The sequence below is a fragment of the Ammospiza caudacuta genome, chromosome 7 (genome assembly GCF_027887145.1).
Source record: "Ammospiza caudacuta isolate bAmmCau1 chromosome 7, bAmmCau1.pri, whole genome shotgun sequence".
Taxonomy (NCBI): Eukaryota; Metazoa; Chordata; class Aves; order Passeriformes; family Passerellidae; genus Ammospiza; species Ammospiza caudacuta.
In genome coordinates, this window is record NC_080599.1 from 31,978,250 (window position 1) to 31,987,870 (window position 9,621).

At 38.8% G+C, this 9,621-nt stretch overlaps 1 protein-coding gene across 1 annotated transcript; it reads left to right on the forward strand.

The window, feature by feature from the left end:
* The first annotated feature begins 291 nt into the window (after positions 1–291).
* On the forward strand, positions 292–7,785 carry TMED5 (transmembrane p24 trafficking protein 5). Its single transcript, XM_058808128.1, has 4 exons — positions 292–481; positions 2,041–2,138; positions 2,828–3,011; positions 4,896–7,785. The coding sequence occupies exons 1-4, from the start codon at positions 299–301 to the stop codon at positions 5,112–5,114; spliced, it is 684 nt and encodes a 227-aa protein (XP_058664111.1). The 5' UTR covers positions 292–298; the 3' UTR covers positions 5,115–7,785.
* Positions 7,786–9,621: the final 1,836 nt, after the last annotated feature.

Here is a 9,621-nt window from a genome sequence, read left to right on the forward strand (position 1 = left end):
TGCCGGTGCCGGTTTTGATGCCGGTATCGCAGCCGCTCCGTTCCCGCCACAGCAGCGCCCGGCGCCGCTCCCGCCGCGCTCGAACTCCGCGGGGCCCTCACGGCGCAGGCGCGGCCCCGCCGCCGGCGCGCTGGGGGCGGGAGCGGCGCGCGCCGCCGCGGTGCACTGTGGGCGGGCGGGGCGCGGCGCTGCCGGGGCGGCGATTGGTGCGGTGGGGCGGAGGGGGCGGGGCCATGGCGGGCCCGCCCCGCCCCTCGGTGCGTGCGCGCGGGGGCTGCGCGCTGCAGGCGCTGCCGCGATGGGGCCGCGGCCGCTGCTGCTGGTGCCGCTCGGGTGCCTCGCGCTGCTGCTGCCGCCGCCCGGCGCCGCCGAGTTCAGCCCCTCCCTGGACAGCGACTTCACCTTCACGCTGCCCGCCGGCCGCAAGGAGTGCTTCTACCAGCCCATGCGCAAGGAGGCCTCGCTGGAGCTCGAGTACCAGGTCGGGCAGGGCGGGAGGGGGCGTTTCCCCGCGGCGTGTCCCGAGGGGAGCCGGTGCCCCTGTGCGGCGGCCCTGCGGCCCGCAGCTCGGTCCTGCCCTCCTGCGGCCCCGGCCCCGGCCCTGACGGGCAGTGCCTGCCCAGGGACGCGGTGCTTGCCCCGAGCAGCGGCTGCGGGGCTCCCCAGTCTGCCCCGGGCAGCCCAGCCCGCAAAGCCACGCTGGAATTGTACACTGTTAGAAGTTCAGCCTTAGGGAGTTAAAAATTAACTTACGTGCCTTTTCAGTTGTTCTAATACGTTCTTTTGGTGGTTTGGAGGGAATTTTTTGTTTCTACTTTAGAGGCGCTCAAGGCGCCATCCTTTAAAAGGGCCGAATGTAGAAAGTTCAGAGTTGTGACCTCGTGTTGTAGCCCTAAAGCGTAAGGCACTTGTGCTGATGCACAGAGCCCGTACTTTCCTATCTTTGTGCAGATATGTAACACTTTTCATCTCAACGATGAACGTTTTACAGAAACAGCCCAGTTTAACAAACTATCGTTAACATTTTGCTGGCCTTCTTGAGTGGAGTTTCCCAGAGATGTCTGGGCTAGATCTCGATCTCAGACGTTTCCCCCCTTACAACAATGACTTTTTTCCCAGTAAAATAGCTACAGGGAGGGAAGCTGCAGTGAATATTCTCCTACCCTATTATGGTGCCTAGAAATAGGCCAGGATCTTTCTTCCCCCTCTATCTATTTTTCTCCTCTGTTTCCCAAATGAAAGACAAAGCTGAAATTCCTGTTTTTTTCTAATTTCTAATACTGTCACATGCAGAACTGAACAAGAATGAAAGAGAGGTGTTCAAGTTTTGTTTAGAGTTCTGTCTAAGCCCAACAGAAGTTTATTTTGCACAGAGTGGGATTTTAGTTTGATCATAAGCTAAATAAAGACCTTATTTTAGAAAGGACTAGTGTGTATAACATATACTTACGTTATTTCTACTGAGGCATAAATTTCTTAGCACTACTGTTAACAGTAATGATTTGGTTTTCTATTTGAATGTGTAGAAAAGGAGCTCTGTATTTTACTGCAAATAGATTTATTTTGTACTTAATTATATTCGTGGCTAAAGCATAAGAGTATTTAACATAGGATGCAGGTAATTCTCCAAAGACATAATGTAAACACTATGCTAATACAAGCAATCAGTGACAGCAGAAATGCCAGATTTAGCCATCTCTTGTTGGTATTTTTACAGGTTGTCTAACCCTGCCTGTTGATAAAACTGCATGCATTCTTAAAAGTAATTAGGGAACGATTCACTATAAACCCAGCCTGGCAGGTTTAGATTACATTTAGTTTAAGATTCTGAAATTGCTAAAATGCTTTTAGGTTGAGCTGTTTTTCCATCTGTTTCCAGTTAATTTGGTGTCAGCTCATCCAGACAGATTAACCTTTCAGATTATTTTATTTGTCCGTTCCCTTACCTACAAACATTTACCTTCCCTATAAATGTTGCTGTCAGCAATGCAAACAGGAATTCAACTGGTCAGAGGTTGGTTATTTTTGTTTGTTTCACAGGTTCTAGATGGAGCAGGATTAGATGTTGATTTTCATCTGCTCTCCCCAAAAGGTGAAACTCTAGTTTTTGATGAAAGAAAATCAGATGGAGTTCATACGTAAGTTTAAAATCTTCAAACTCAGAAGTGTTACACAAAGAACTTTTCTGCTTTAGCAAATATAACTAAAATGAAGGTTGAGTTCTTTTTATTCCTTGGTATTACAAAAGACTTTCTAATAGAACAGTTTGAGAATACCAATTTTCTTTTTATAAACACTGAATGCTTTTTACATGAATTGTACTATGTAGTGAAGGGTATTTTTATTTTAGTGATAGTTGTTCCTGTTCAGTGGATAAAAATCATTATTATGGAGTTGAAAAAGGTCTCCATACCTAATACCAAAAGATCATGTGAGTCATACAAATAAGAAGCTAGAAAGTCCCCAAGTTTTCCAGTCCTTTTTTCAAAGTATGTAATATTTGCTGTAATTTTACTACACAGTATAAGAATTCCACTTATTGTGTATTTTTTTGTAATGATTAGCAAAGATTCAAAATCCCCACAAATAAATGAAAGCAACTTGCTGTCGTGATAATTTTGAGCCTTTGGAGTCAGTAGGATTGTTTTCCTGTGACTGTGTAATCTGTAAAGTGTCTTTAGAGTTCTTATTTTTATACAAAAAGAAGATTTGGTTATTTCTAAGTGCACAATTGTCAGTCTTAAAGGGAAGGATATGCTTACAAAACCTGACTTTTTAAGAACCAGCACAGAAAATGTAGTTAATCATGTTTTGCCTATATACACAGTGTGGAAACAGAAGATGGGGATTACATGTTCTGCTTTGACAACACATTCAGTACCATTTCTGAAAAGGTAATTTTCTTTGAATTGATCCTGGACAATATGGGAGAAGATGGCCAAGATGAGGAGGATTGGAAGAAGTATGTTACAGGCACAGATCTCCTAGACATGAAGTTGGAAGATATTCTGGTTAGTATTTGATCTTTCTTTCTATTCAATGTAAGAGCATTTGGAAAAAAACTCAATGTCATGTGGCCATTCTGCCTTGGTCTGTTGTGTCATCCTGGAATGTATTCCAGGGCCATATATTGCTTTTACTAATACAGGAAGTCTAGCACCATGGATCTCTTGTTTACACACAGAAACTTGAAGATTTTTTCAGAATAGGCCCTTCATCAGCAAGAAAAAACTGCCTAGCTCTCAGTCACTTGCTTTCCAATTCAGCTTGCTTTCTTCCCTAGCAGCAATGAAATGAATACTTGGAGCATTAAAGTATTATTTAGTCCCAGTGGTGTAGTTGGAATTACTGCATCATTTTTATCAATGTTTAAAGGTAAAGTACTGTGCTAGCCTCTCCATCACATCTTTGCATTTATTGCCATAAACACAATGCGGGTTTTTAAATAACAAACCAATGTTTAAAATATTTTATAGGTGTATGATGCACTTTTAAATAATAAAACCAAATACAGAATCTGAAAATCTGACCAGATCTTTAAAAGTAGCAGTTAAGACACTTAGAAAAGAGGAAAATTTCTGTGTGAAGTTATGAAAAAATCCCACTCACACTAATCACAGAAACTACTTGAATGGATTTGATAGATACTCCTTTACGTACTGGTATCTTTTCCAAAAGAAAAAGAAATGCAGAACCTATATTTGAGAGCCTTGAAAATCTTCCAAAGTAGGTAATTTTTGTAAAATTAAGATTAGTATTTAATCCCATTGTTTACTTAGCAAGGTATTACTTTCCCTGCAAGCTCTATGAGGACTAACATAAGCACTTGGTAGTTTAATTCCTTAATGAGAACACATTTTCTGGCAAAAATAGGGAATTACGTCTTTAAATTTAAAGCTCTTGTGTGGTGTTCATTTTCCTTGTTGTGTAATAGTGAACTTTATCATCATAACATTATTTGGCTCCCCAAAATAGCTATTTTGAAATATTTTTGTTAAATATGAAACAGAGAAAATGTTACTGCAGGCTTTAGCCTTATGGTTTTGGGGATTTTTGAAAATTATTGGCCTCCTCTTACTGCAAATGTTACTCTTCTCACTAAAAGTTACTTCAGGATCCATAATTATATCAAGAACATCATTCAGCACTGCATGAGATCAGCTTTTGTCAGTATCTATTACATGATGGATGAAACTTCAGCAGATCATAGGACCAGATGTTTACTTACTAAGTGCAGAATAAAGTGTGATTCTTGAGAGCTGCTGTTGCCATCTCTGGAGTGTTCATCTACTTCCTCTAGTTCCAGGGTCACACTTTATGTCCTTTCTAGAACCTCCAGTTGTCCTGTTCAAGATTTATTGTCAAAACTCTGCTTTTGTATCAAGGCTGAAGCAGCAGCTTATAGCCACTACAGTGGAAACACCAGAAGCAGACAGGAAAGTAATATTATTGTAGTTTTCTTTTGATGCAGATATAGCCCTGATGGTAGTTTCCATTTAAAAACTCCTTAATTTTATTATGCAGCAGAAAAAACTCTGCATTTGCTTGCCACTACATAATTTGTTTTGAGACTAGTTCTGCAGATTCACTACTTTTTATTAGTCCAAATAAGTTTGATTTCTCTCTTACCTCCCTACCTATAAAAGAGAAAAAGGAAAATTACTACAGAACACTAATGCTACAGTAATTCTTTTTAGCCAAAAGACAATAAACAGGTTAGACAAATTAATGAAAACTGTGATGATGTGTATATTTTCAAATGAAATTAACTCTTCACTTGTCAAGACATTGAATTACAGATGATAACATGATGTTAATAATTTTGTATTTGCTGCAAGATATACACTTAATTCAGGTAGGGTTTTTCCTAAAAACACTCTTTTGTCACTTACCAGGAATCCATCAACAGTGTCAAAGCCAGATTAAGCAAAAGTGTCCAGATTCAGACCCTGCTCAGAGCATTTGAGGCTCGTGACCGAAACATACAAGAAAGCAACTTTGACAGAGTGAATTTCTGGTCCATGGTCAACTTGGGAGTAATGGTGGTGGTATCAGCTGTTCAGGTTTACATGTTGAAAAGTCTCTTTGAAGATAAGAGGAAAAGTAGAACTTAATATTCATTAATGTTCATATTATGATCATAACAATATAACAGCTATGGGGGAGAAGGGAGCAATAAACTACAGTAAAAACTATGAAGACCTTTCCAATTCCTTTGAAGAGAGTAAAAATCAGGTTTTTAATTCATATTGGGCTTTTTGGATGTGATAGTGCTGGTCTTGTTTGTGTTTGGGGGTTTTCTGTTGTTTTTTGTGGTGGTTGGTTGGGGTTTTTTTAAACATGAACATCATGCCTCTTCCCAAGCTTTCCCATTTTTCCAAATGCTACTAATTATTTTTTGTACTTGTAGGATTTGTTAATGATTGTTAATTCCTATTTTATGCATAGCACACTTGGTGCATATGCAAAGTAATATAACTGTCATTATCTTCATTTTCACATAAAAGTTTAAGTAGTAACTTAGACATTGGTTGAGTTGCTGTTAAATACTGAGTGAATTTACATGTGCCTAAGTTTACAGGATTGGTAGTTACTGTCATTTTTCTTCAAAGTTACATGTTTTTTTAAATCCTTAGTTTTTGTTCTTTGGCATCATGGAGAAACACTGGGCTAACTATGTAAGAACATGAGATCTCTTTTTATAACAGAGGACTAATATCAGCACTTTAAAAAAAGCACCATCAATGTGAAATTGAGGCAGTTTTGAAAAGCAGTTGGAGAAAATAGATACAATTCCTGTTCAAAAATCCTTCTGTCCTGTAATTGCAAAATCCTGTTTTCCTTTGTGGCTGTTACATGAGACAAGTGACTACATGGTATACAAACAAATACAGGCACACTTTGAAGTATGACTTGCAAATTCTTAGTTACTGTAACCTCATGGAGTAATTGATAATTATTTAAAAATTAATTTCTCATTGTTTTTTCCTTTTAATAAAGGCAGGGGTTGTTCATGGTATGCCAAAACAAACATTGATTATTGTAGTCTCAAAATCCCTCTTCTTTTCCATTTTATTACAACTCTGACTAATGTTAGTCAGGTGGCTTACATAGACATATAAAACCAAAGCTGTTCACCTAAACTTTCCCTTTTTGCTCACCCTCCCAAGTCTTTCAGCTGTCTAAGTACATTCTTCATATAACCCATGTTTCTGTACCTAGCTGTTCATCTGAATAAGACACAAATCACAGGAGCAGTAAGTACAGGCCACAAGTTTTATGATCAACTGAATATGTAGTATCACTATCACTAAGACAAAGCTAATACCAAATCAGAAATTTATAATATCTAGGTAAGTGGCTTTTAACAGTGTAGTGAGGGTATAGACTTTTTGCCAAAACCCCTGGTGCGTGAGAATTCACTTTAAGTAGTTTCAAGTTAGTAATTTTTACAATGTGCCAAGTCATTGGAATTTCTTGTATAAATGTGTTAACTGCATTTTATCATAAGAGTTTTTTAAAAACTTTATTAAAAACACATTTTTTAAAAGTGTTTTAAAAACAGTATATGTAGTAGTATTGTGCCTGTTGTGGGGTCATCTGTATGAATGGCAGAGTTGCAACTTTGAGACTTTTTGTGATTAAATAGTGTTTTATGAATAAAAACAGGGTCAGTAGGTGCATTGAAGAAATACATTGTTCAAATGAAACAGATGCTAGCAAGGGCTACAGAACATAGAAACAGCACTTCAGTTTCAACTTCAGAGAAGAGGACCTAGCAATAATATTTCTAAATAGTTTTTATAGCAAAATAATTATTATTAGTATTACAGAACTTGTTATAGAGGGCTCCAGAGGCTGTTGAGCTACTTCATCTTTCTGCAAAACTGTGTCCAAAATAAGACTGTACCCCTTTAAGGTTTTGTGTATCTTACTTCCATATGATGCTTTCTATTCTAAACTGCCCAGAAGTAGAAAGCTTATTTCTGTGATAAGAACAATATCTAGGAAAAAATAATTCTTTCAGCTAAAGTAGCAAATAATGTTTTCCTGCCACTTCCCTGTCCCTCTCCCAGTAGCACTATACCATGTTGTTATCTATGCTTGCATCACCATGTGTGATGCTCCAAACCATCTGCAAAATGCTGAAGCAGCTCTGGGAAGCTGTGACTAAGACATCTACCTCTCCTCTCCAAGCTACCAGAGTCAGGATTTCAGCTCAGAACTCCAATAGATAAGCTCTGCCAAGTTTGCCAAGGGCACCTTAAGGGATTGGGTTCCCCAGCTGCTCTGCTGTGCCTCTCTGTAGCTCCACATCAGTGGCAAAGCCGTGTGGTGTCCCAGCTGAACCTGCTGCTGGCTGCAGCTCAGTGTCTCCTGTTACAAACAGCCAGCTCTGGGAGAAGGAAAATGCAACAATTGGCAGCAGAGTTCATCTGGAAGAAATTACTGTTCTGCAACCAAGAGCTCTGACTGTATTTGCTCTTCATTCAAGGTCCACTATAGAAAATGAAAGAGGGAATAACTGGAAAGGTTCATTGACTTTGGCAGATGGAATATGTTTATGATGGGTGAAGGATTTGGCATTCTAACTTACAGTTAAGTAACATTGTACTTGGATTTTGAAGAGTAGATTGCTTTTGACTGTATAAAATTTACAAAGGAGAATATAAATGACTTTTTTTTTCTTAATGGACTTTTTCTTCCAAATTAAATGTTTTAAGACTTGCAGATGTTGAATAATTATGCAAAACTGAGATTTTCAATAAATCAAGTTTAAACCTGTGTTTGTGTTGTTTTGTAATGAAGGAAGAATGCTATGAATACCTATGAATGCTGCAAAAGATGAAGGATGCTAAGCTAACAGGACATTTGGTTTTAGTAATGCAGCTCTTTAATTTCTTCCTTGTGCAGTTTTCAAATTCTGTTCTTATTCACTGCAAATATCAACTTTATCAGTGCAAATAATTTGAGATTTACACAGGCATCAGATAAGATCAGATCAAAATCTAACCTCTGGACTTGGTAAGAGAAAGTGTTTAACATACTTAACTGTATTCCTGCAGCAAACATCAACAGGAAATAATATCACAATCTTAAGCTCACAATTAAGAATCTCACATTCATAACTAGTAGTAATTTATATGATATCATGTATTTGTATTATTCATAAAATAATACCCAAGATCCCAAGAATAAAGCTCAAAATATTGGAGCATTTTTTTGGCTAATGGAGTAAAACATGACAAATCCAAGCTTGTTTACCATTGCACAAGACTCCTGAGACAGCCAGGCCTGTCCGGAAGCCTGCAAGCCACATTGTGAAAGCACTGAAACAGGAACTTCCTTTATGCTGTGTTTTGAATCAATGACATAGATCATGAAATGCTAAAGTACAATCTTACGTTGGCAGATTGGGCAATTAGTAGTAGAAGCAACAGAGATTTGACTTGAAAAAGTACATGAGCAGTAAAAACTCTTAAGAGCTATTTTTGGACACAGACATGAGAAATACCTGTAGAAGTTCCCTTTCCTGATCTCGCCAAGCACGCACCATGAGAAATGCCAGCTTCTGCCTTCACTTCTCCTGTGCACACAGCACAGCCTTGTGCCTCAGCCTGGCACATTGTGTCATTGCTCAGCAGTGCAGCACGGCCTTGTTTAACTCCGCTTGTTTGGCAGGGTGCAGCACCAGCCTCACTCAATGACCACACGGTGCAGTGTTAAGACCATAGTTTTAAAGATTTTACTCAATTAGTCACAGCAATTACTTTTCTTTTAGCTGTATGCATCTTCTTTTAATATTTATATGGCAATCTCTTCTAAAGACTCATTATCCCAAAAATTTCATTAAGACAGACTGAAACTAAGAAGGCTGAGCTGTATCTGATATCCTTAAAAACTAGCAGTTCCTTTCCTGTGTTATAAAGAACAATTCTCCTCAAGACTTTCATTTGAGAACTTAGCAACTTGTGGTGTAGACAGGAAACACATCTCTTAGTTACTGCTGAGAAATGGCTTCTGTAAAGCCCTTCCTTTCCCATGCTTTCGCCCTGGCTCCAGCAGTACTCACAGAAATTCACTATTCATACAGGAGGAATGCTGTATGAGTAACACAGTACAGAGGTGAGTAAGTACAATTTACACAAATCGCTACAGAAATTAAAAATGCAGTCAAAAGCTACATAACTTACTGTTTTCAAAACCAACAATTTACATAACTGTTGATTTTTATCACAGACAAAAATAATAAAATAGTAATAAAATAATGAAAAACAACTTAGAAGTAGTAGTAAGCCCACCTACACTGCTGAAGTTTCACCAGAAGCATCTGAATTACATCTCTCATGCTATCAAGTGCTATAGCTGACAACAGTTAATGAGACTCAGAACCCGTACTGTTCACAAACTCCTTTCTTCCCTTTGTGCATACCAAGTTTCTGGAAACAATATCCATCCACATTCTCCATCTGCTGCCTGCTAAAGTGGAACACAGGTACATAAGGAAAGCATAGATTTGCCAAAAGTTCTAGAAGCATGTATCTATACATTTGAACCTCATGTAAGGAGACCTGAGATTAAACAACTAATAAAAGTCCTTTTATACTTAAGGATTTAATG